The sequence below is a fragment of the Prionailurus bengalensis genome, chromosome D4 (assembly GCF_016509475.1).
Source record: "Prionailurus bengalensis isolate Pbe53 chromosome D4, Fcat_Pben_1.1_paternal_pri, whole genome shotgun sequence".
NCBI lineage: Eukaryota > Metazoa > Chordata > Mammalia > Carnivora > Felidae > Prionailurus > Prionailurus bengalensis.
Window position 1 is genome coordinate 91,365,374 of NC_057359.1, and position 24,903 is coordinate 91,390,276.

The following is a 24,903-nucleotide window of genomic DNA, read 5'->3' on the forward strand; positions in this document are numbered from 1 at the left end:
CCGCCCCCCCACCCCCAGCTCCGCGTGGGTGCATCGGTGTGAGCGGTGAGAGCATTTCCACCGGGGAAACCGGCCAAGGCCCCAGTCGGGCTTCCCCGGGGGAGCTGGCACCCCGCCGGAGCCCCAGATGCCGCGACCCCACCGCCCTGCAGACACCGCGGTCCTCTGTGGGGCTCCCGCGACCCGTCAGGCGCTGCAGGACCTTCCCCGACACTGGGGCCGCAGAGCAAAACCCGACACGGTCTCCGGGCTGACTCTCGTCTCCCCGTCTCCCCGGGCTGGGGAGGCTGCCAATGCTGAGAACAAGTGTGTGTTTCATGCTTTGGGACTGTTCAGGCGCGTTTGCGGAGGCTGGATGAAGCCACCAAGCCAAGTTGGCATCCCCTCCGGGCTCCCACGTCCCCGAGGGCCAGACGTCCTGCAGGCCCTGGGAGCCGCGGGAGCCGAGGTGCCAGACTCGAGGCGGTGCCAGGGACCCCGGAGCCTGGGGACGCACGTGCCTCCTGCTTCCGCCGCCCAAGCCCCTCCCCCAGTGCCTTTACCACCAGAGCCAGCTTTGGGGGAAAGCACAGGAGGGACTGTTTCTTTCCCTTGGGGACCGGCTGCAGAATTTGTGAGGCCTGGTGCAAAATGAAACCGCGGGCCCCGGTTCCTAAAGTCTGAAGAGTTTCAAGGTGGCGACGGCGGAGCGTTAAGCCCCACTCAGGGCCCCTCTGAGCCAGGCCCTGGGTGACCTCACAGGCCGTACACCCAGGAAGCTGGCCGGCTGCCTTTTCCCCCGAGACAGTGCTTCCCAGGCGGCCCCGGGCTGGGCACCCACATCAGGGGGCAGCTGAGGCCTCTCTCGCTCTCTTGGGGCAGCCACGAGGCCACGGCTCAGCCCCGTTCTGCTGGGCGACCCCTTTGCAAAACGGCGGGGCCGCTCAGCGTGGAGGCTGGCGTCGCTCTTTCTGCCGAAGCTGCCCCCAAGAGCACCTCTGCCCGGTGCAGACTGCGGGGGGCAGCCCGGCCCCAGGCCTCGTCACCCCCACCCCGGCGGGAGTCGGGCCCAGGCAGCCCGGCCGGGGCTCTGACCAGCCTCATCTGCCCACTTCTGGAGCCAGAGGGGCAGCGAGCAGACCCCAGACCCCAGACCTCCTGCTCGTCCTCTGGAGGGGCCCGTCTTGGGTCTGTGTGTCCTGAATCTACTCTGCGAGAGAGCCACCGACAGCAGCCCTAAGGAAGAGCTCGTCACTCACGCCTGTCACAGGAGCCTCAGAACAGATCCAGGGCAGGAGGGAAGGAGGCCCAGAGAGGGGCGGCCCCTGGCCTGCGGCCACGCAGCCAGCCCCAGCCCCCACCGCCCGTGGCGAGGCCTCGGCACAGAGCGGGGCAGAGAGGAAGACATCACCGGCTTGCTCCTCAAAACCGAGTCAGCCCGAAACGGGGGGTGAACTGGACGCAGTCCACAGAACCTCTGGCAGGACTCTCGGAGGGCCCCCGGGGGTCAGCCCTACCGGGAGCCCGACCTTCTCCTCCATCGGGGATGGGGGGTGGGGGGACTCAGCCACTGACCACGTCGTGGTGGGGCGGGAAGTCGAACGTGTACTCGTCCCCCAGCAGCCGGCCGTAGGCGTGGTCCTCGTGCATCCGGTTCCCATACGCCCCGTAGTAGTCGTACCGCAGGACCTGGGAGGAGACACGCTCGTCACTGTGCCCCTTCCTCCCTCCTCCTGGTCCTTCCTTCCCTCCGCCCCCGCCCTACACTCGCACACGCACGCACATGTTCACAAGGGCGCACACGCGCACGCACACGGCTTGGCGGGCAGGGAGCCGGGTCCCGCAGCGGCGAAGGCGGGGCAGATCTGGCCTCACCCGGCCGCCCTCGGGAGGGCTGTGCTGGGGGCACGGCCTGGGGGGCGGTGAAGGGGTTCAGGCAGCCCACAAACCCTTGCACAAATAACACCCTAACTGCCGTGGTGGTGGTGGTGCGGCTGAGGGCCGGTGGGGAGGCTGGGCTGCGTCCGTTGGGGCCCAGAAGGATGGAGAAAAAGTGGGGTGTGCTCGGGCTGGGGAGAGACGGGCGGGTCACCTGGGACCCCTGGGCCACCGTCAGGGCTTTCAACTCAAGGCTGAGGCAGCGGGATGAGACCCCGGAACCAGCTCTCTGAGGAAGAGGGTGACGGAGCTGGGGGCCGGACGGCACTGTCATGGCAGTCAGGACCGAGCCCTGCTCCGGGTGCCTCGAGCTTCTAGGCAGGGAGATCCTTTCTACAGGCGAGAAACTGAGGCAGAGAGATGAAAACTCGCCTGATGTCACAGGCCTGGCACAGGCCTTGCGGCACGTGGGCCCCAGAGGCTGGCTCCTCGACCGCCACTGGCCGTGGCCTGCCCTGCCCTCTGTCAGCGGCTCTGAGATGCCCACATGCCACTGGGCCCTTCCCCAGCCCTGCCCCTACTGAGGGAGCCAGTCAACTGTCCCTCCCCAGCACGGCCAGACTTGCCCAGCCTCTTTTCACAGGTGAGAGGGCACAGAGCCTGCCCATCTCCGGACCAAGGGAATGTTCCCGATCCCTGATCCAGGGTCCCCTCCTCACCCAGGGGCCAGGGGCTTCCTGGGAGAGGCCAGCTGGGACACGGAGGGCTTTGCAGGGGGCCGTTCGAGCCCCACCCTGTCCTGGTTGGCTCCAGCCTCTCAGCCTCCTGGGGACAGGCTGCTCCCCCTGGTGGTCTTAGAGAGCCCACTCTTGCCTAACGATGCCCTGGGACCCGCCTTGGGCCGTGAGTTGCTATGGAGATGGGAGGTGGTTGCCCTGCAAGGGGACTGGTAAATTACAGCAGCAGAAGAGGGGTTTTAATTTGCATAAAACCGGATCAAATTCTGTCCCCCGCCCGCTCAGGGGACCCCAGCCCACGAGTTTCACAAGCAGGCTGGTTGGGTTCTTCTCTGACAACCTGGGCCCGTGGGAGGCACTGGGGGAGTTGGGGAGCCCCCAGGAGGGCACCCAGAGGCCGGGAGGCTGTGAAATCCCAAGTTACAAACCAACACGGAATGCATAATTTTGTGCTAAATGCTCCTACTAACATAAAATAACAGTGGCATTTGCCAAAAATATATGAGCAAAATTATGGGAAGATGTGCTAATTTCTCCGGCACGGCGGGGGAGTCTTGCGCTCGGCCCCCTCACTGTGGAACACCAGCTTTCCCGGGGGCCCCGGGCTTATCTGGGCCTTGGAAGGCCTGGCTGCTGTGGGCGGTGAGTGACGGCCCTGGGGACATCTGCAGAGGACGGGCCCCGTGCTCACGGGCACATCTACAGGGGGCTCAGCCTTCCCGCCCGCAAGGTGACTCACCCGCCCCGCGGGCCCCCGCCTCGGGTGGTGTGGACGGGAGTGGGGGTGGGCTAGGCCCGGGTGGCCACTCACCGGAGCTGTGCCTTTCGGGGTGAACCATCCCGGCCGCTCCCAGCCCTGTCGCTCCTGGAACACGCAGCCTCGGGCCAGTAGTTCCTGGGTAGGGGTGGGGAACCAGCACCCTTCAGGCCCGGCCAGACACCCCCCCGCCTCCCGCCATGCAGGGCAGTGAGTGACTGATTCCCCCCAAGGGGATACACCCCAAGGAGCAGAGGGCAAAGAGGTCCTGAGGCTCGGAGCCAGGACCCAAGCCCAGGCTGCAACTCCTACCCCAGAGCCCCACCCCCAGCCTCAAATTCCTGCTTGATAGCCCTAACGCCCCCAGTGTGAATGAATATGGAGGTGAGGCCTTCAAAGAGGCGATTAGGGAGGAATGAGGTCATGGGGTGGGGCCCTGATCCCAGGACAGGGGGACCCAGGGGACCCAGGGAGAAGGCAGGCTTCCAGACAGCTAGGGAGGGGGCCCCAGCTGGAGCCGCTCAGCGTCCAGACCTGGGAGCAAGGAATTTCTTATGGCTTCTCCCCCCCCGCACCCCCGGTCTGTGCTATTGTTCCAGCGGGAGCAGGCTGACCCAGCACGAGACCCGGCGATCCCTCCCGCAGGTGCACCCCTGAGAGAACAGGGAGGAAGCAGGTCTCTGCACACCCAAGTTCACAGCCGCCGGCAGCTGGAAGCAACAGTGCCCACAGATGAACACGCCTGGTGGACCCACACGGTGGAGCGAGACTGGGCCTTAAAACGCAACCGAGCTCCGACGGGTGCCGCACCTCAGACCAGCCTCAAACACAACACGCGTGTGATCATCTCTCGTGACCCTTCACGACCCGCTTACACCAAGCGCCCAGAGGAGGCGAATCCCCGGACAGAAAACAGATCAGTGGCCTTTCTAGGCTGGGGAGAATGAGGGATCACTGCTTGGTGGGCACAGGGTTTCCTTTCGGGGTGATGAAAATGTTCTGGCACCAGAGAGTGGTGAGGGTCGCACAGGACCGTGAATGTACTTCATCTCCCTGAATCGTAGGCTTTAAAAATGGCTAAAATGGCAAGTTTTATGTGCTGTGTGCTTTAGCGCAATACGAAAACATAACGGACTGAGTTCGTTTCCTGGGCCCAGTCTGCACGCGCACGCGTGTGGGGACCTGCCACACAGCAGCAAGCAATTCTCCGACCCCGGCAGAATGTCCCAGAAGCCAACTCAACTCTGACACTGTCTCCCCGAGGACGGCATCAGATTCCCCAGGCTGGGGACTCGGTCCTACAAGGCTGCCCCCGTCTCCTACTCGAGTCCCTCCAGGTTACCTAGACTGGTGACCGACCGGCTATAGAGCAGGCCCCCTCCTCGGGCTGGATGCATTTGCCCGAGCCGCTCACAAGACTCAGAGAAACGTTTTACCCACTGCATGGCTGGTGTTTCTAGAAGGTTATAGCTCAGGGCCAGCCAGATGCAAGAGGAAAGTAGCCCCAGGTGTGGGGAAAGGGCGTGTGGCTTCCGTGCCCCTCCAGGTGCCACTGTGCACAAACCTCCCTGTGCTCACCAACCCGGAAGCTCTCTGAGCCCCTCCTTTTGGGTTTTTATGGAGGCTCCGTGATACGGGCACGGTTGATTGCCTCGGTGGCCGCTGGTGACTGAGGCCACCTCCGGCCTCTCCGTCTTTGTGGCCCTCGCCATTTTGGAAATTCCAAGGGTTGGGGGAACTCTGTGCCAGAAACAGACTGGACGAAGACTGAATTCCTATTTCTTATCATAAGTCACAATATCACACGGACACAATTAAGTGACATAATGGCAGATTTCTTTGTGAGTTCAGGTTGGGGAAAAATGATCATCTCTGCCCTCAAGTTTGGAAGGGTCCCGTGGCCACGGGCAGCCTTGTCGGACTGGCAGGAGGGCCCAGAGCCCCGGGCCGAGCAGCCTCGGAAGCTGGGTCTGGCAGAGGCAGGCAAGTGCGCAGGTGCCCGCGGCCTCCGACGGGCTGTATCCCGCTGCCTCCTGAGGACCCACCCACACCCTGAGCGGGCAGAGCAGTGGCCAAGAGGACACTGCCAACGGTGGCACCAAGAAATGTCCTCCTCGGACACCCCAGGGGGCAGCACAGGGGCAGTTCTCAACGCAAGAAAATCCCCCGGCATGAGTGATGGGGTCCCGTGGATCGAGGAGGAGGTCACCTTCCCAGGGAGGGAAAATAGGGGTGTAGTCACCTCTAATAAAACCGGCCGTGGCTGGGGGAGGTGTCGCGAGCAGGGCTGACAGTGCGGACAAGAGGTGGGCGCTTCTGAGCCCATCTCCTTCCAGTGCAAGTCAGGCAGCCCCTGTGTTTGCCGGGGAAGCTCTGGGGCTGTCGGGACGGGGTGACCCGGGACGGCAGAGGGGAGCCGGGGGTCACCGTGGCCCGAGATCCCAGCTGGCCCACTAAGCTCAGCTGAGGGGCAGGGCAATGGACACCAGGTCCCTCTGGGGTCCAGGTGCTGGAGTCCCAGACGAAGGAGGTTCCTTTATTCAGCTTCAGAGCTGTCTGCTCCATGAGCCTGCCTGCCTCCATTCAACAAACACCCCTGAACACGTATTAAAAGTCAGGCTCTGTGCTCAGTGCTCAGAACCAGAAAGACTAGGGCACAGCTCCTGTTCCCGGGGCCCTAGATGAGCACAGCTTGCAGCACAAGATGGGGGTGGGAGAGGGGACACGGAGGTGAGTTGGGAGCACGAGGAAGGGGACCGTCAGGGGCTTGGGAGAGTGCCAAGGCTGGGCTCCGCGGGGGGGGGGGCACCTGACTGTGGGTTTCGTCATACGAGTAGAAGCTTGCCGGGGAGGAAAGGCATCCCAAGCAGGCCCCACGCGCAGGACGCATGTCTCTGGGGCTATGCTGCTCTCTGTCGGTTCCCGTCCCCGATGGCTGACCGCACACACCGGCCGGTGCCCCCGCCCCCCACGTCCGCCGTCGGCAGTTAGGGAAGATGCCGGGGTGTGCGCTCCGAGCACGCTCCGTTGGTGAGAGCTGGGAATGGCCGAGCCACCGCGTCACCTCACCCGGCCCAGAGCACGCCTTTCCGTCGCCCCAGTGCCCCGGACTCCCCGAGAGTGGCCGCTCGTCGGGGTGTGGTACCTCGTGCAGGGGGTCTGTCCTCATGTTGCGCCCCGCCAGGGGCTCGTCGTGGGGGAACACAACAGAGTAGTTCTTGGCGTAGGACTCGTGGCTGCGCTCGTGGATCCAGCGGCGGTGGTCGGTGAGCAGGTGATGGAAGCGCCTGTGGCGGGCGGAGGGGCCGGTCACTGCCTCGGGGGCTGTGAGGGAAGGGCCGGCCAAGGACCCGGGGCCAAACCGGACCCTCATCCCTCCACCAGAGTCCTCCCTGGGGCATGGGTTCGGGAGGGGGTCCGGGCTCTAGTCTCCCGCCCTGGAGCCTTGGGCAGCTAGGCCTCCTCACTGTGACACCGCCCCCCGCCCCCCGGGTCACATGGCCTCTCCTCCAGCCAGCCGCTGGAGACACCCAACGGCTTGTCCTCCGACGGCCCCGGCTGCCCGAGCCGACCGCGTAGCTGCTGGCCCACCTGGGTCACGGGCCCCCGGCCCCTCCCACACACAAACCCACCTCTCAGACCCCCAGACCAGCCTCCCCATCCGTCCCTTCCCTCACTGTCCACCCGCTGGCATCTCACGCGCCCTCCCGGCCCTCCTCCCCATCCACGTTCCATCCTCCGTGACGCCTGTCGGAGCCTCACCGGGGCCAACTGACTCTCAGTTTGCACACAGTTCTAGCGAGCACCATGTTCTGATGGGGGCAGGGAGGCAGGGCTACGGATGTGAGTTTATCCTTATGGATATTATCGCGAGTCGCTGCGATCGTCCAAGGGCCCCTTCCTGCTGTCGGCCCAGGGATGAGTGCTGTGTGCGAGAACCTGTCTCAACCTTCAGTGTGGCCTCACGCCTGCCGCCCCCTGGTTTGACTCATTTGCACACGAGGGCCACCCTGCACTGAGCCAGGAGCTTCTGGGACGAGCTGCAGGGCAGGGGAGGGAGCCACGGAGCCAGGCCAAGGGGTCTAGGGAGTTCCTGAAGGAGAAGCATGCTGGGGTGCGGGGTTTGGAAATGCCTGGCCGGCTTTGGAGGGGCTGAGGCGGGCAGGAAGGGGGCTAGGAGGCTGATGGCCACTCTGGTCAGATTCAGCCCCAGTCACCAGGAGCTGGCATGGTTCTCCCAGGACCGGACTGGCGACCTTCCTCGCTGCTTTGAGAGTCCTGGCTGGGGGTGGGGAGCGGGAAGTGGGAAGAGGGAGTCCTGGATGTCCTTCCTCACGCCCCCAGGACAAAAGAGGAAGCTGGATCTGGGGCGGGGCCGGGTGATCCCTGCAGGCACAGACACGGCCCCTCCACGGCGGCCCCTCCGGCAGGTTCCCCGTCGCCCAGGACTGCCGCCTCGGCTCACGTCTGTGCACACGTGTGCATGGCAGGGGCGTGGGCTCGAGCTCAGCCAGAGCACGACCAGGGATCGGCAGGGGAATGGGCCCCTCCCTGTGGCCACGCAGGCTGGCTCCGGCACTCCTCCTGTGAGCAGGGGGCCCAAGCCGGGGCTAGGGTCCGGCCACCCTCAGCGCTCAAACGATGACGCCTCCTCCCGGTTACTCGGACCCAAGGGCTTTCACTATCAGTCCCGGCCTACACCCCAGACCCTGCCCGTGCCAGGCACCGGGACGCATACAAGCGAGTCCCAGATGTGCTCCACCGAGAGGTGAGTCATCACCCCCATTTCACAGATGGGGAAACCCTCTGCCTGAGCCACAAGGGTGAGTGGGCTAGTTCACTGCCCCCCCTCTACCCCCCCCCAGGCGCCAGCTCGTAGGGGCTCCCCACCCCCCCTCCCCCCACCATACCATCTGCCTCCCAGCCTGTGACGCCCAGGCCCAGCCTCCCCGCCACGAACCAGCCCGCAAAACACTCCTGCCAGGCAAGGCAGCTGACGACGGGAGGCCCAGACCCGTTCCTAACCCCAGACCCGTTCCTAACCGGGCAGGGGTTTCACAGGCAGCCTCGGGGCTTCCTGCCGAATCCAGGACCGTGCACCCCCTCCCCGCCAGGCCTCCCCCAGCCCAGGAGGGGGGCAGGCATGCCAGCCCCGTTCTGCAGCCGTGGACGCTGTGGCACCGGGAGGCCGCCCGCCGAGGCCTGGGGTGAGCCCTGACGCGGCGGTCTGTTCCTGTGCCGGAGCCCTCGCCCCCCGAGGGAGGCGAGGCGCTGTGTCCCTGCCCGCTCTGGCGCCCGCACTGGGCGACTTCAGACAAGCGGCCTCCCGCATCGGTGCCTCTTCTCGCCGTTTGTAGCAGGAGGGACTTGGACCGGCCCATCCCCGAGGCCCCTTGAAGCTATCATTTCTGGAACATTCCTCTCTTGGGAGCGCGTGGGCGCAGCCCCAGACGGGCTCGGAGGCAGCCACAGAGCAGAGCTGTGCCAGGCGCCGTGGAGGGGGTGGCCGTGGGGGAATCTCAGTGTCTGTCTGTCTGCCTCTGTGGGGGCCAGACATCCCCCCCCTCCCCAGCGAGTGTAATGTCTTCATCAGGCCAGGAAGGGGTGAGGTTAGCAGAGGAGCAGGGGGCATGTTGAGCGGAACCAGCACCCCAGCACCCCCACCCCCCACCCCGGGCAGCTGGGGTCTCCCCAGGGAGGCTGTCTGCCAGGAGCAGTAACGGAACGGGCTGCTTGCCCACAGGGGCGCCCCTCCAAGCCGTCGCCTCGACTGTCCCCTGCACGACACCCCGGCCCCACCAACACCCACCCTCCGGACCCTGCCTGGGAGTGAGTGCCTTCGCCCCGCCTGCAGAGGGTGATGGAGACCAGGACCCCCTCGCCCTGCTCTGACGACAGCGCCCCCCCCGCCCCCACCCTGGCTCAGACTTGTCTAGCGTTTCCTTGCAGACATGACGCAGAGAGTTGTGCCTACACAGACGCCCTGGCTGCCCCCGACATTAGCAGCACGCGCGTCATTACCCAGGGCCACGGTGAGGAGAGCGCTGGGCACCGGGTCTGATGTATTCCCGCCACCTTGGACCTGAACGTTCAGCTGGCATCTGGGCTCGGGGCCGTCTGACTCCCAGCTGCTGCACACGCACTGATCATAACCACCCAACTCAGCCTCACTCCCTGGGCAACGCGTGGGGTCCCTCCTGCTCCCCAGGCCTCAGTCTCCCCATCTGCCAAATGGGATGAGGCGATCCCGCTGCTGATCCTGGAGCCACCCGGCGGGTCGAGGAGGACACTGGGACAAGAAATCCCGGAAACTGTCAAGGGCCGTGAATCTGCCAAACCCCGGGCACCTGCAGAACCGCCCCTGCTGGCAGCCTTCTCCCCCTTCTTCCCTTACTGGCGCCTCTTCCAAGAAGCCCTCTGGATTTCAGAGAAGGCTCCTTTCTAAATAGCCCTCGCTATATACCCGGCTCTACTTAATCCCAGGGTACCGGTAAGCAGCCGCCCCGCCCACGGTCTCTGGTGCACACTCGCCTGATGTCATAGCTGTACATGTCCTTCTCTGGGCGCCCGTGGACGATCCAGTGGGCCAGCTCCTGCCCACAGCCGCCGCCCAGCATCATTCCTAGAAGGAGTAGGGCCAGAGGTCTGCCGTCCGCCCCGGAGCCCCCACCCCAATATCATGCCCCTTCCGTGTCCACAGCCAGCATCACCCCCCGAACCCTGGATCTCACACCTGGGGTGCTGTACTGCTGCTAACAGGACCTCACCCCTCCCTGCGGCCCTCCTCTGCCCTCACCCCTGCCAGGGGCCGCTGTGCTCCTGAGCCCCCCACACTCTGCCTGGGGAACCTTTTTTTTTTTTTTTTGCCTGGGGGAGCTTTAAGATCAGGGTGGTGGGTGTCAAGGAGGGGCCTCTCACACGCACCTGCACTGTTGAAACCGCAGCCCAGGAAGAACCCTCGGAGTTCAGGTGCCTCCCCCATCAGGGGCTTGTGGTCAGGTGTGAAGGACTCTGAAAGGGAGGGGGGCCTGAAGCTCTCCCCGGGCCATATGCACCCGGGGCGGGGTCTCCCGAGAGGGCAGTGATTGGAGCGGGGTCTGCCGCTGCCCCTTCACCCAGACTTTCCCCATCCTCACCACTCCGCTCAACGCCACTTCCTCCAGGGGGCCTCCCTGACTGCTCCTGCCACGCTCCCGAGCTCCTCAGCATTTGCTGCCAGAACCACCCTGCTGGGACCGGGTTCTGCTTTGCAGCATCCAGGTTTGCCTCCTGCTGAGGAGGGGCCTTTCCCTCAAGCCCCCGTCACAGGGCGCCACCCTCCTGCCGCGTCACTGCTGGTCATTCTTGCCCACTGGACCCCGAGTACAGGAGGGCAGGGACGGGCTCCACTCAGTACTGTGTCCCAAGGGCTAGCATGGGGCCCAGCAAACAGCAGGTGTTCGATAAATGTCCCTGAATGAAGGGCTGACCCCAAGTTCTCCGGGAGAGGGACGGGGGCTTCTGCTCTGTTGGCCGAAGGTGTGTCACAGGCGGAACCCAGAGCACGGAGGGCAAGGGACCCTTGGGAAATCGTCATAAAGGGCTGAGCTTTGTGGCCACAATCCTGGGCTTGAACCCTGCTTTACCCTTTCGTAGCCCTGTGGCCCTGGCCGAGTCACTTCACCTCTCTGAGCCTCAGTGTCCTCATCTGCAAAACGGGGACCATGGCACTGACCTCACAGGGCCGTGAGTCAGTCCATCTACAAGTACTTGCCGCCCCCCGGAATGTGCCCAGGGCTCGGCTCCGACCATGACCGCTCCCACCCCTCAGGCAGCTGACGAGAGGGGACGGTAAATACGCAAATAAGCAAAACAGAGAATGTCTGGGAAGAAATGACGACGGGAGGAGGGGCGGTGTGAGTGACCCTTCTGGTAGGCACCATGGTCACTATGGTACAGATGCGGAAACTGGGTCACCCTGCCAGTGAAGCAGGGAGCCAGGAGCCGGCTCAGGGCTGCCTGACCCCCAGCCGGAGTTCTCAACCTCTGCGCGGGTCTGTCCCGTGCGGGATGGGGACGGACGCGACCCCGTGTGAGGAAGGTCGGGAGCTTCCCAGGCCCTGGGGGAGGAGGGGGGGGGGTCTGGCGGTGGCAGGGGGCACAGGGGCGGCGAGGGCGAGGGTGACAGTGGTGTGGCTGGGTCACCCACCCGGGGAGCGCTTCGGGAGGGCTGGGGATGTTTCCAGGCGGACAGGAAGGTGAGGACAACCTCACGGGGCATCTGAGGAAAGAGCTTCGTGGGGGGGGACGAGAGTCTCTTGAATGTTCAGCCAATGACTCACGACCGAGCAACTTGGGGATGGATGCAGAATGATGGGATGTTTGGGCAGCACAGACAGGGGCCCCCACCTTGGCCGGGACCCCTGGGACCCGGAATGGGAGCTCTGCCCGCCCCCGGATGCCCTGGAGTCAAGGGGGCCTGGGACTTCCCAGTTCTGTTCTGGAAGCCAAAGACCACTGACCGCTCTCGTCCTCCCTGGCAAGGGGAAGCGCTCTGTTCCCCGCGAACCCTCCCCCACAGGCCGGAAGCCAGACACAAGATGTCTTCACACACACATCCCCTCCCCCCAGATAGGGCTCCCTGGGAGCAATGACTCCCCAGTCTAATTAAACAGAGGATGTTCCCGGGTGACTCGGGCCCCTGGGATCGTTTCAGGCCTGTGCTTCTCATTGCCAGCCCCACGCAAGCTCGGGGAAGCTGTGGGGGGAAGGGCAGCGAGCCTTCGGCCCCCTGCCCACGCCCTGCACTCAGGGGCATGTCCATCCTGCCCACCGCGGCTGGGCCGCCTCACGAGCCCAACAGATTCAAGCGGCTCCAGGGGCACCGGGCGGAGAGGGCTGGCCCCCCTCCCCCCGGCAGGCCACAGGCCCCTGGGCATCAGAACCTTCCCCTCTCCTGTCCTGGCCGGCCCCTCACCCCCTGGATGGCTGTGGGTGACCCGTTACTCTCCGGCCTCCGGCTAACCCCTTCCCCTCAGGGCTGACGGCAGTCTGCTGGTCCGGGCCGTGCCCCGCACCTCACATGTGGCTTCTCCTCCTTGCTCCACTCCTGCTGAGTAGGTACGCTGTCACCCATTTCACAGTCGAGGACACTGAGGCACCCGGAGCCTCAGACACAAAGTTTCCTCTTTGGACAACACTGTGTCTTTCCCAACCTATCTCCCCAGGCCTGATATGGGGCAAGGCCGGCCCTAGCCGTGTTTTTGCCTTGACTGAGGATTAAAGGGACCCTGTGTGTGCCAGGAAGAAAGCGGGGGGTGGGGGAGACACCCAGTGGAGTCCCAGTGCTTCTGCTGGGACGGCAACAGGGGTGTCGTGTCTGTCCTGCTCGCGGCAGGGATGGCCCAGGTCCGTGCCCGACACAGGCCAGCCTCGGTCTCAGGCAGAAGGACCCAGCATGCCTGCCCTTGCTTCCAGCCTCCTCACTCACCCGGGCCACAGACTGTGGACTTCACCCCCGTCTTCTCCAGCACTGGGACGCGGTTGATGGCACCTTCGATGTGCTGGGTGAACACGTCCCAGTCCAGGTCAAAGAGGCCAAAGGCAAACTTGTCTGACACCTGGGGAGGCGGGTGGGGGGAGCCGCCCAGTGGGAGCCGAGCCCGGCCAGTCTCCCCTGGGTTAGGGGGGGTGACAGGGCTGGGCCCCTCAGGTCTCCTGCACCAACCCATCAGTGGGGCCCGTCCCCTCCCTTCCCCCGTGCTGGCCCAGGCCTCCCAGCTCTGCGCTGGACTCTTGCAATGGCCTCCACCTGGTCACCCTGCCTTCCTACCCTCCTTCGACCTTCTCCTAAGTCAGACCATGCCCTCTCTTGCTCTCCAGCAGCCCTGTGGCTCCCCGTGACTCTGTGGCCCACCGAGGCCTACAAGGGCAGGCCCTGCCCCCGTCCACCACTGGCCCACGGCCACGCTGACCTTCCTTCAGTTCAAGGACAAGCTTGGCCAGACCTCGGGGCCTTCACCCCCGGTCTGAGGCAGCTCCTCACCGACCGTGTTCTCTCCGGGGGGGCTCTGCTCTGACGTCACCTCCTCGGGGGGCCCTGCCTGACCACGGCACGAAGCATAGGCCTCCACTCTTACGAGGCTTGTTCCCAACCCGCTGGCTTCCTTCACCACAGGTCACCGCTGCTTGTCTGTTTACTGTGGGTCTCCCCGGCCAAACACAGGCACCCCGGGACAGGGGCTTTCGTGCTGCGCTCCCTCTGTCCCCAGGAAGTAAAACAGAATCTGACCCAAGGTTGTCACTTAATCATTCGATGTCTGCATGAACCCAGGAGCGGGGGCGGCCCAGGCGTGCTCGAGGGGGCCGAGGGGGCCGCCCGACTTCCATGCAGCCCCAGAAGCTGCCGGGAGAGCCGCGGGGCCCGGACAGACGCCACTGCCGTGGGTCCGGGCTCAGGGTTGTTTGCTGTGGACACAGGGTTTTAACGTTTTTGTCGTCTTCCAAAGCTGTGATTTGACATCTCCCTGCCCCAGGTCTGGGTCTACCTGTGTGCCACGTTCAGAGAACACCGAGTTGGCCCTTCTGGGGCCCAGGGACCTGCCATTTCTCAGGTGTGCACCCGAGGAGCTTCAGGAAGGTGGGCTTCCTGCAGGAAGGCTTCTCCACACTGAGACGCAGCCCTGAACCACCCCCCTCCCCGATCCCTCTGTGTCTTACCTCCTCCCAGAAGATGGGGTTGGTCTCGTAGCCCCCCACAGACAAGGCATCTCCTTGGAGGCGGAGGTAGACAGAGGCATCGTGGTCGCGGACGTTCGGCATGTTCTGGAAGGCAGAGCAGAGAGGCCTCAGGGTCAGCCAGGGCTGGGCCGTGGGTCCAGTAGCTCCGCCAGGGGGCACAGGCCCACGGTGGACCATGGTGCCTCCTTTTTGTAGGAGGGCAGAGTGGACCCGGGGTCTCAGGCTACACTGTGGACAAACCACCCCCGCTCAAGTCTCCCCTTCCCCAAACCCCATAAAACAGGAGCCGTAAGGAGAGCGAGGCGGGAGGGATGAGGTGTAGCCCACAGCGCTAGGAGAGCCGCGGGGGGACAGGCGCACGCAGGAGAAGGGAACCAACGCTGGAGGGTGCGGAGCGGAGGCCACGCCCCAGCTTGGGTTGGGGGCCGGGGAGACTGCACAAGTCGAGCCAGTGCCACCCTCCATCCCCTCCAATCAGTAGAGACCCAGCTTGTGGCAACCCAGCTCCCTCCGCAGGGGCCGATGGGCAGACTGTATGGTGTGCGTGCACACACGTGTGAATGTGAGAATGTGTGGATGCGTGTGCACCTGTGTGAGTGGGAGACAAAAAGAATGTGTGTGAACGGGAAGACAGCCCAGGGTCTCTTCAAAGCAGTGGGCCCAGATCCCCTCCGTCCTCCCCAGCTAAGGCCCGGCCTGGGGACAGCCCCACGGGCTGGAGAAGTGAGTCTCCAGGTTCGGGGTGGTGAGGAGTGGGCTCTTGTTCCCCCTCGACAGCAGCCCGGGGACCCTACTGTGGAGACACGAAGTGGCCCGTGGAAGGCTCCAGATGCTGACACCAGGGCCGCTCGCCAAAAAGGATGGCTCACCCTCACCCCCTGTGAGATGCCCTCCCTCTCCAAGCTTCCAGTCGGCCTGTGGACTTAAAAGCGAAACCGGGAACTTCGGAGCTGTGACAAGACTGGGTCTGTGAAATAAGGTGCCATGGAAAAGGTACAATCCCAGATCAAGAAAGAGGTCTCGAAACAGGAGATGATCATCAAAATGAAAAATGCAACAGGTGGGTTGGATAAGACCATCTTCTGTACAGGAAGCTAAACAAGATGAAGAAATGGAAATCAGGAAAGGAAAAAATAAGGAAATCACCTAAAGGTCCAACATCCACCTTACCGGGGGTTCCAGAAAGACAAAGAGAGGAAATGGAGTAGAGGAACATCGGAGCAATGAACCTGGACAACTTCTCAGATTGAACATCATGAATCTCCGTATTAAAGGAGTCCTATCATGGGGCGCCTGGGTGGCGCAGTCGGTTAAGCGTCCGACTTCAGCCAGGTCACGATCTCGCGGTCCGTGAGTTTGAGCCCCGCGTCGGGCTCTGGGCTGATGGCTCAGAGCCTGGAGCCTGTTTCCGATTCTGTGTCTCCCTCTCTCTCTGCCCCTCCCCCGTTCATGCTCTGTCTCTCTCTGTCCCAAAAATAAATAAACGTTGAAAAAAAAAATTTAAAGGAGTCCTATCACGCCCCATGAACGGACAGGCCGGCACCGAGGCACGCTGGGGTGAAACATGGGAATAGCATCCTGGAGGCTGAAGGACCTGGAGCAGAGTCTCCAAAATTCCACAGACAATTTTATTTTATTTATTTATTTTTTATTTATTTACTTATTTTTAATTTTTTTAAAACATTTATTTATTTTTGAGACAGAGAGAGACAGAGCATGAACGGGGGAGGGGCAGAGAGAGAGGGAGACACAGAATCTGAAGCAGGTTCCAGGCTCTGAGCCATCAGCTCAGAGCCCGACGCGGGGCTCGAACTCACGGACCGCGAGATCATGACCTGAGCTGAAGTCGGATGCCCAACCGACAGAGCCACCCAGGTGCCCCATCCACAGACAATTTTAGATGGAGAATTCTAGACCCCATCAATCCCTCAATCAAGTGTCTGGAAAGAATAAGGATTATTTCAGACATGGATGAACACAAAAACATTTTACTTCCCCTGTGCCCCTTCTCAGTAAGCAACCAGAGCGCATGCACACCAAGGATCCAACTAGAAGAGGCCCCAGGGTCAGAGCCGAGCAGAGGCCAAGAGGCAGGCAGCCCAGAAAAGAGCCACTCAGAACAGCAGAAGGCTTCCTCTGGGGCGGGGAGAATGGGACATAGAGACCATATGTGATTTCTCTGGAGTGCACGAGTTGTGCAGAACATACTATTGAGAGCTAATTGACAGACATGTTGAAATGTTGGCGGGGGGGGGTGGAAATGTGACAGTTACGAACATACATGCAAATAACCTCAACAAAATACCAGCCAACTGAACCCAGCAGCATACGAGAGGAGTGTATGCCATGACCTAATGGGGGTTATCCCAGGAATGCAAGGTTGGCTTGACATCTGAAAAGAAATCCTTGTGATACACCATAGCAACAGACTAAAGGATGAAAACCAATCATTTCAATAGATGCAGAAAAAGGATTTCCAACACCCTTCATGACAAAAACACTCAGCAATCTAGAAATAGGAGGGAACTTCCTGACAAAGGGTATCTAAGACACACCCACAGCTAAAACATACTTATTTTCAGCTCTTCCTTTAAGGTTAGCTCAACGATAGGATGTCTACCTCACCACTTCTACTCAGCATCATATCGGAGGTTCTAGCTGAGGCAGCAATTAGACAAGAAAAAATAATGAGAGGCATTAACATTGGAAGAAGGAGCAAAACTTTCTTGTTGCAGATGACGTGATCTTACGTATAGAAACCCCTAAGGAATCCACTAAAAAACCGCTACAACTAACAAAATAGTTCAATAAGGTGGCAGGATACAAGATCAATGTATAACAGACAAAAATTATTGTATTTCTTCACTTCACTAATGATGAGCAAAAAAAAAAAAAAAATGAAATTAAGAAAATAATTCCCCCTACGTCATCAAAAAGAATTTAACAATACTTACCAATAAATTTAACAAAAGAAGTGCAAAACTTATACTCTGAAAACTCAGCAATATTTTTGAAAGAAATTAAAGAAGGCCTGAACGAGTGGAAAGACATCCCATGTTTACAAAACGAAGACTTGATATTGCTAAGATGATGTGCTCTCCAAATGGATCCAGATTCAACACGATCGCCGTTAAAATCGCAGCGGGCTTCTTGGCAGAAATTGACAAACTGATCCTAAAATTCATATGGAAATGCAAGAGACCCAGAATAGTTAAAACCATCTTGAAAAAGAAGGACCAAGCTGGGAGACTCACGCTTCCTGATTTCAAAACTCACTACAAAACCATTGTAATCAAGACACTAACACAAGGATACGCATATAGATCACTGGAATGGGGTTGAGAGTCCAGAAATAAACCCGCACGTTTATGGTCACTGCTTTTCCACAAGGATGCCAAGGCCACGTGAGGAGGAAGCCACGGTCGTCAACACGTGGTGCCCGTGCAGCTGGACAGCCACACGCAGAGAAGGAGGCTGGGCCCCTACCTCACACCATACACGAACCGTAGTCAAAGTGGGTCCTAGACCTAAGAGTAAGAGCTAAACTATACGATTCTTAGAAGAAAACATGGGAGTAAGTCTTTGTGGTCTTGGGTTAGGAAATGACTTCTGAAATATGACCCCAGAAGCACAAGCAACAAAAGAAACAATCCGTAAGTTGGATTTCACCAAAATCAAGCCCTTTTGTGCTGCCAACACCACCATCAAGAAAGGGAAAAGACAACTCACAGAATGGGAGGAAGTATCTGGACGGCATAAATCTGATAAGAGACTTGTACCCAGCATATAACAGGAACTCTTATAACTCAATACAAAGACCAGTAACCCAATTTAAATGAGCAAGGTGTCTGAATAGACATTTCTCCAAAGAAGATGCACGAATGGCCAGTAAGCACATGGGAAGACGCTCACCATCATTAGCCAGTAGGGAAATGCAGCTCGAAACCCCAGTGAGATCCCACCTCACACCCACTAGGGTGTCTGGGATCAAAGAGAGAGAATCACCAGTGGCGGCGAGGACTTGGAGAAGTCACAACCCTTACCCACCGTGCGTGGGAACGTAAAACAGTGCATGTGCTTTGAAAACAATCTGACAGTTCCTCAAACAATTAAGCATAGAGTTACTATGTGACTCAGCAATTCCACTCCATGATATCTACTCAAGAGAAATGAACACATATGTCAACACAAAAACATGTACATGAATGTTCATAGCAGCATTATTCATAACAGCCAAAAAGTGGAAACTCAAATGTCCATCAACAGATGACTGGACAAATAAAAGGTGGTCTAGGATAGAATATTAGTCAGCCATTAAAAGGAATGAAATTCTGATATATGCACTACATGGATGAACTTTGAAAATGTCATACTGAGTGAAAGAAGTCAAACGCAAAAGGTCATATATGGTATGATTTCATTTTATTAAATGTCCAGAATAGGAAAATCCATAGAGATAGAAATCAGATTAGTGATTATCTAAGACTGAGGGTTGGGTGGGAAATGGGGAGTGACCGAAAATGGGTATGGGGTTTGGGGGGATGAATGTACTGTTGATAGGTAGATAGATAGATGATAGATAGATAGATAGATAGATAGATAGATAGATAGAATTAGTGACAGTTACATAGAAAACTGAGCATCCGGAAAACAATAACTCCAGGAAACACAAAAGTCAGACGCTATTTTGCTCAGGAGTTAACAATATTTACATGGTCATTATATTGCAAACACTGACTACTCATTTCACCAAAAGCAAACCAAAATCATTTTAGAAACTGACCAAGAGTCAGGAGATGCCACGTCCCCTGCTGCTCTTTGGCTCTAGAGGAGCTGCCTTCCCTCACGGACCACGTACCCTGGAGACGGGCACAGGATGTGGGACTCCTCTGCCCTGTCTCCACGCAGAGACCAAAAGGGATAACCTGGTGGATGCCCCTCCCTCCCACTCCAGTCTCCTAGTTAGCTGGACAACTAGGAGGGCTATTGTCGAAGACAACAGTCGAAGGACTGTTGTCAAGAACGTGTAAGGAGTTCTCCGTAACGGAGCACTTCGGAAACAGTAATCATCATGTCATTACTTCCATTGTCACTACAACTCTACAAGCGGAACAGAAACTCTGGAGCTCCATAGAGCAGGACAGTGGGGACACCTGGTGGCCAGGGAAGTCCCAGACTTTTGCTCCAGCAGGATCAGTGTCCCCAGCTCCTGGTCCCAGCACACTGAGCTGCCTTGAGTGCCCAGCGCATGCTCAGTTCAGCCCCAAGGCGTCCTCTGGGCACTCTCACTGCCATCTCCACGCAGGAGCCTCCCCGCCCACAGCTATGACCCTGTCCCACTGATGTCCCTACCTCCGGACCTCAGCCCACTCCCTTGCATTATTTCTCCTGCCCCCCATCCATCCAAAACCTGTTGGCCACTTCCTCTGGGAAGCCTTCCGGATCGTTCCAGCTTTCCCTAATCTCTTCCTCTGAAGCACCAGCTGGCCAGACCCCTCTGTGCCCCCTTGGTCCTGGACATCGTCATCCTCACCACCGGCTACAGGCCAAGCGCACCGTGTTTGGCCCTTCACCTCACGCAGCCCTGTGCCGTCCATACGGTTATCGCTCGTTTTGCAGAAAAGGAAACTGAGGCCCACCCAGCACTATGACTTTCCTGGCTGCGTTATTGGGGGCTGAAATGCAGCCCCCGAGCCTGGGCTTTCCCATCGCTCGGTGCCCGAGCAGAATAGCTTCTGCAGAAGCGGGCAGAGGTTGGGGGAAAAGCCAGACCAGCAGAGAGCACTGGGCACTCTGTTTGTGAGCCACAGACACCAGGCCCAGAGAGGGAAGGCGCCAGGTCACAGAGGAGCTGGGGGCAGTGCTTGGCCTGGACTCAGGCCTGGGTCAGACCCTCAGGGGTGCCCAGGGTAGCACAGCCCTGTGGCCACCCAAGGAGAGTGATCCCTCCCCGGGACACAGCCCCTGTCCTGCCCACAGGCTGTCCCCAGCTTTCCCCAGCTGTGGTCTGAGCCCACGGTGGCCTGAGGGCGACCCCTGGCGGCCACCCGGGGAGCTCTCCCCACAGAATCAGGGAGCACGTGGCACAGAGCAGCCCTTTGGAGGCCTCGGCGGGATCACATTAAACTCATCCACGAACAGGAGCAGGGGCAGGAGTGGTGGGGAGGCCACCTAGCAGCCAACCACTGACGAGGGAAGCAAGGCTCTTCCAGGGCAAGGAGGAGGCTCCCAAGACCCTCTTTGCGGGGTCCCACCTCCCACTCTCCCACCACCACCCTCCTCCTGCCCTCTTCCTGCACTCCCTCCCTGGGCTGGGAGTCCCGGAAGAAGCCCCGTGCCGGCCTCCTCAGAGCCCTGCCCACCACTGCCGTTGCGCCCCCATCAGCCTGCTCCGAATTTGCTCCTTTGCCTGTCCGTACCTCCCCTCAGCTTCACCCAGACAAGAACTGGGTCCTTCTCTCCGTCACGTCACAGCCCTGGTTTCTAGGATAGGGCCTGAGACGCAGCGATGTTTGCAGGGTGTGAGCAGGGTGAAGGAGGGAGGGTTACGTGGAATGGGAGGTAAATGGGTTAATAAACAGGTGGATGATGAGGGAGGGAGGGAGGAAGGGGTGGAGGGAAGGGTGGAGGGGTGGAGGGAGGGAGTGAGGGAGGGGTGGAGGGGTGAAAGGAGGGAGGGGCGAAGGGAGGGGGAGGAGTGGAGGGGTGGAGGGAGGGAGGGGTGAAGGGAGGGGGGAGGGGTGGAGGGAGAGGGGCGCAGGGAGGGGGGTGGGGTGGAGGGGTAGGATGGAGGGCTGGAGGGTGGAGGGCTGGAGGGTGGAGGGCTGGAGGGAGGGGTGGAGGGGTGGAGGGAGGGAGCGGAGAAAGGGAGGGGGGAGGGATGAAGGGTAGAAGGATGGAGGGCTGGAGGGTGGAGGGGTCTCCCCTGGGGGGGACCTGAGGGTGGGGAATCCGTGCCAGGACTGGCACCCGGGGCATATCTGGGGGACGCAGATGCACGGGGGTCCCCCGAAGAGGTACCTGGGGCACAGAACATGGCAAAGCACTGACTGACTGCACCAGGCAGGACAACCTTGGGCGTCAGTGCGGAGCTGTGCCCCGAGGGTCAAGGGAGTCAGCACCAGCAGGGTCACACCCGTGCTACTTCACTTAACCGTCACCCCACCCCAAACACCCGGGTTATGATGCCCATTTCACAGGTGAGGCGGCTGAGGCTCAGGGTGGCGAGCCACCTGCCAAGTGCTAGGGCTCAGAGCCAGGTCCCTGCGCCTCCCACAGTCTATGTACCTGGATCCCCTCAATGCGCTCGGTGACGACGTAGGCATGGTGCATGGCCACCAGCGGGACCTTGACTCCGGCCATCCGGCCCACAGCGCTGGCCCACACTCCTGCGGGCAGAGCAGGGATAGGTCAGCACTGCTGTGCCTGGAGGGGCGGCCGGCCAGGTGGGGTGGGGCGCCTGTGCAGGCACCTCTGTCCCGGGCGATTCCTCTACGTCACACCCAGGCCCCTACCCGCCCCCCCAGAGAAAGGCCCGGCTGAGGGAGCAGCCAGCGTGGCCACCCGAGAGCCAGGGGACAGTCCTGCTCACCTGCACAATTGACCACGCAGGGCGTCTGGATGGAGCCGTGCTCTGTCTCCACGGCTGCGACCCGCCGCACCCCGAAGTCGTCGGTCCGCACACGGATGCCGGTCACGGGGCAGTTCTCGATGACCTGGGAGCGAGAGGGGCTGCTTCCAGAGCCACGCAGGGCTCCCCGAGGGTGCTGATGACCCCTGATGTCCCCCCGCCTCGCCTGGACGGGACCTGGGGCACCGTCGGGGAAGTGGGGAGACCATGGCGCTGGAAACCAGCCCCAGGAGCTCCTTGACTTGGGGAACTTGATCCCAGACCCGGGGCTCTTTCTCACAAAGTGGCTTTTAAAAAGCAAGGCTCGAGTCGCTAACGGGTGTCTGTGGTCTAGTCCTTCGGTAAAAAGGTCACCGATCAGTGTGGCTTGCTTCCACGTTGTATACAAGTGTATCTTCCTAAACACGTATTTGGGGTCAAACTAAAATCTCAACATTTTTCCCCTCTGGGTGATTTTCATTTCTTCTCTTTTGCTTTTCTGTCCTTTCCAATAAGTTCTACAACTCTGTGTTTATCTCGGATAAAAGACGAGAAACACAAGAAGAGATCTGGAAGGAAGGAGGGCTGACATCCCCCGAGGCACCGCCCACCTTTGCAGGGGCAGATCAAAAGGCTCAGAGAGGCTGTCCCCGGCCCAAGGTCACACAGCAGAGAGAATGGCACCTGTTTCCTTTCCTTGGGCTCTTGGGGTTCCTGGGGCCAGGAGCGGGGGGCACAGGGCCAGGCGGCCTTTGGTACCTGGGCTCCCCGGGCAGCAGCAGCCCTGGTGAGGGCGGTACACGTGCCGGCCGGGTCCATCGTACCGTCGTGCGGCACATACAGGGTCCCGTACAGGTCGTCCACGTTCATCAGCGGGTACAGTGCCTTCGTCTCGGCCGGGCTCAGCACGTGGGACTCCACGCCATACGCCTTGCCCAACTAGAGGGACCCAAAGGCGAGTAAGTCAGCCCTCGGGGAGCAGATATCCTCTGGCCGCTCTCCTCCCGGTCTGGGCCTCGGAGCTGCAGCTCCAACCTTGCCTCCTCCAGGAAGTTCCCCTGGGGACATGGGGTGATAATGGCTTATGTGGTTGACACCCCTAACGGGCTCAGACCAGTCTCTGGGGAGGAAGGGGCTTCTTACAGAAACATTTTGGGCTTGAGGACCAGACTCCCCAATCCGACCAGCTCCCAGGAGGCCAACCCGATCCTGGGTCCCAGGCCCCTGGTTTAGCAGGACTGGCCACACCGGCACATTTGATTGGCCCACGGGCAGCCAATCAAGTGTCCCCAGGTATCACAACGGGACAGGCCCCACCCAACTAGAAAGAAGCTGAGCCAATCGGATTCTCTGCCTCAGAATGAAAGTGGCTGAGGCTTCAGGGAGCTGCTGGGAACTTGGGCTGGAAGGTTGGGGCTGGGGCTTTCTTTGGAGGCCTCGGTCCCAGCTGACGCGCGAGCCCAGGGGCAGGATGAGGCCGAATGGGGCCAGCGCCTCTGCCCAGGAACCCACACCTGCCCTGGTGAAGCCAGCTGCCCCTGCCTCCAGCCTGGGGTCCCAGGGGACTCAGCATCCCTGTGACAATGAGCCCCTGCTGGCCACACGGCTCACTGCGCCCTGAGCGGGCATTCAGTCGGTGCTCTATAAGGGGACCGATGGCTGGAGAAGCCGGCCTCACCCATGTCCCCACCTCAATACAAGGCTCTTCAGCAGCATAAAGCTTTCTCCTTGTCGGGGACACCTCCTGGTGAATGCGACCTCCCACTGATCCTGCCTCCCCTGAGCACAGCCCGGTGACGGTAACAGCTCCACTCTGGGGCCTCCCCTGTGTCCGGGGCTCGGTGACCGTGCTCCACAACACGGTCCCATTTTGAAGGCGAGCATGCCAAGGCTCGCCTGCCCCAGGCGGCCCGCCAGCAAGGGCTCCTTCCCTGAGCCATGCTGCCCCGTCCCCACCCCGCCGGTGTCAGGCCCGAGCTCCCACCCACCGACATGAGCCTTTTGTACTCATCCAGACGCTGCCGGTTGGATGCTATGAACAGGCCCCCATTCTGGATCCAGCCCGTGTGCAGCCCCGTCTCCTCCTCCAGGTCGTGGCTCACCACACGCCGGGTGTGGGCCAGAAGCTCCACCTCCACGTCGCTGGGCCGAAGCTGCCACAGCAGGCCTGGCCGGGAAGGGGCAGGGCACCATCAGTTCCCGGCAAGGCGGTGGGGCACCCCTTCCTCCCTCCCGGCAGGCCCCGGGCTCCCAAAGAGCAGGCGGCGGGCCTGGGTCTTTCTCTGAAGGCCATGGGGGACTTGGAGAGGCAGATGAGCAAGAAATCACAGCGCCGGGCGCCTGGGGGGCTCGGTCGGTTAAGCATCCGACTGGGGCTCAGGTCACGATCTCGTGGTTCGTGAGGTCGAGCCCCACCTTGAGCCCCACGTCGGGCTCTGTGCTGACAGTGAGAGGCCTTCCTGGGATTCTCTCTCTTTCTCTCCGCCCCCACCCCACCACCACTGTGCACGCGCTCTCTCTCTCTCTCTCTCTCTCTCTCAGAATAAATAAAATTTAAAAACAAATCATAGGGTCCAAGATGATTTGGGGACGGGGCTCCTGGCCCCTGGGCACCTCAGATTGTGGCACTATCGAAGGTCCTATTTATGAACACTTTCTGCGTGCCAAGCCCAGGGCTCAGCCTGTCACAGGCTGACAGAGCAGCCCCTGAGGTCAGCATGATTAGCTTACGGTGACATTAAATGGCACCAAACAGTTCCACTCTCGGGACAGCAGAGCAGGTGACGACGGGGCCAGGACCCCGACCCAGGACCGAGAAGCCCAGGTGCAGGCTGTCGAGCAGCAAAGCTGCTCCATTCGGAGCAGAGTGTGGGGCGTGGGTGGCCAGGGCTGAGGCCGGTCTCACAGCGACGGGACGGTGGGAAGGCAGAGGCAGCGGTGTGCAGGCCTGAGCGCGAGGCCCGGACTGCTTCCCAACTCCACGTCCAGTGACCTCACGCTGGCAGCATGACGTTAGCCAAGGTGGGGGTGTTTACCCCCCAGAAACTGGCAAACTTAACCCAGGACCCGGGGTTAAGGCAGAGGGTCGGCCGCGTGCATACCGTAGGCACTTCATGCGTGCCCACTGGCTAGCTAGCAGGTTGAGACTCACGGACGCACCTGGTGCCCACGGAGGACACCGCTCTGCATCACCCCGATGGCTCCTCCCCCGTCTGTGCTCTAGA

The 24,903-nt window shown here is 60.8% G+C and overlaps 1 protein-coding gene across 2 annotated transcripts in view; it reads right to left on the reverse strand.

Moving 5' to 3' along the window:
• The window catches only part of SARDH (sarcosine dehydrogenase), a 62,987-nt gene that overhangs the window by 32,505 nt on the left and 5,579 nt on the right, over positions 1-24,903 (reverse strand). For both annotated transcript variants that reach the window (XM_043566988.1, XM_043566989.1), the window contains 11 exons: positions 23,668-23,846; positions 22,439-22,618; positions 21,662-21,785; positions 21,358-21,458; positions 14,050-14,154; positions 12,821-12,950; positions 10,276-10,362; positions 9,883-9,973; positions 6,497-6,638; positions 3,406-3,489; positions 1,555-1,668 (listed from right to left, as the gene is read on the reverse strand). In XM_043566988.1, the coding sequence (XP_043422923.1) occupies positions 1,555-1,668; positions 3,406-3,489; positions 6,497-6,638; positions 9,883-9,973; positions 10,276-10,362; positions 12,821-12,950; positions 14,050-14,154; positions 21,358-21,458; positions 21,662-21,785; positions 22,439-22,618; positions 23,668-23,846 (1,337 nt within the window). The remainder of the gene's footprint in view (positions 1-1,554; positions 1,669-3,405; positions 3,490-6,496; positions 6,639-9,882; positions 9,974-10,275; positions 10,363-12,820; positions 12,951-14,049; positions 14,155-21,357; positions 21,459-21,661; positions 21,786-22,438; positions 22,619-23,667; positions 23,847-24,903) is intronic.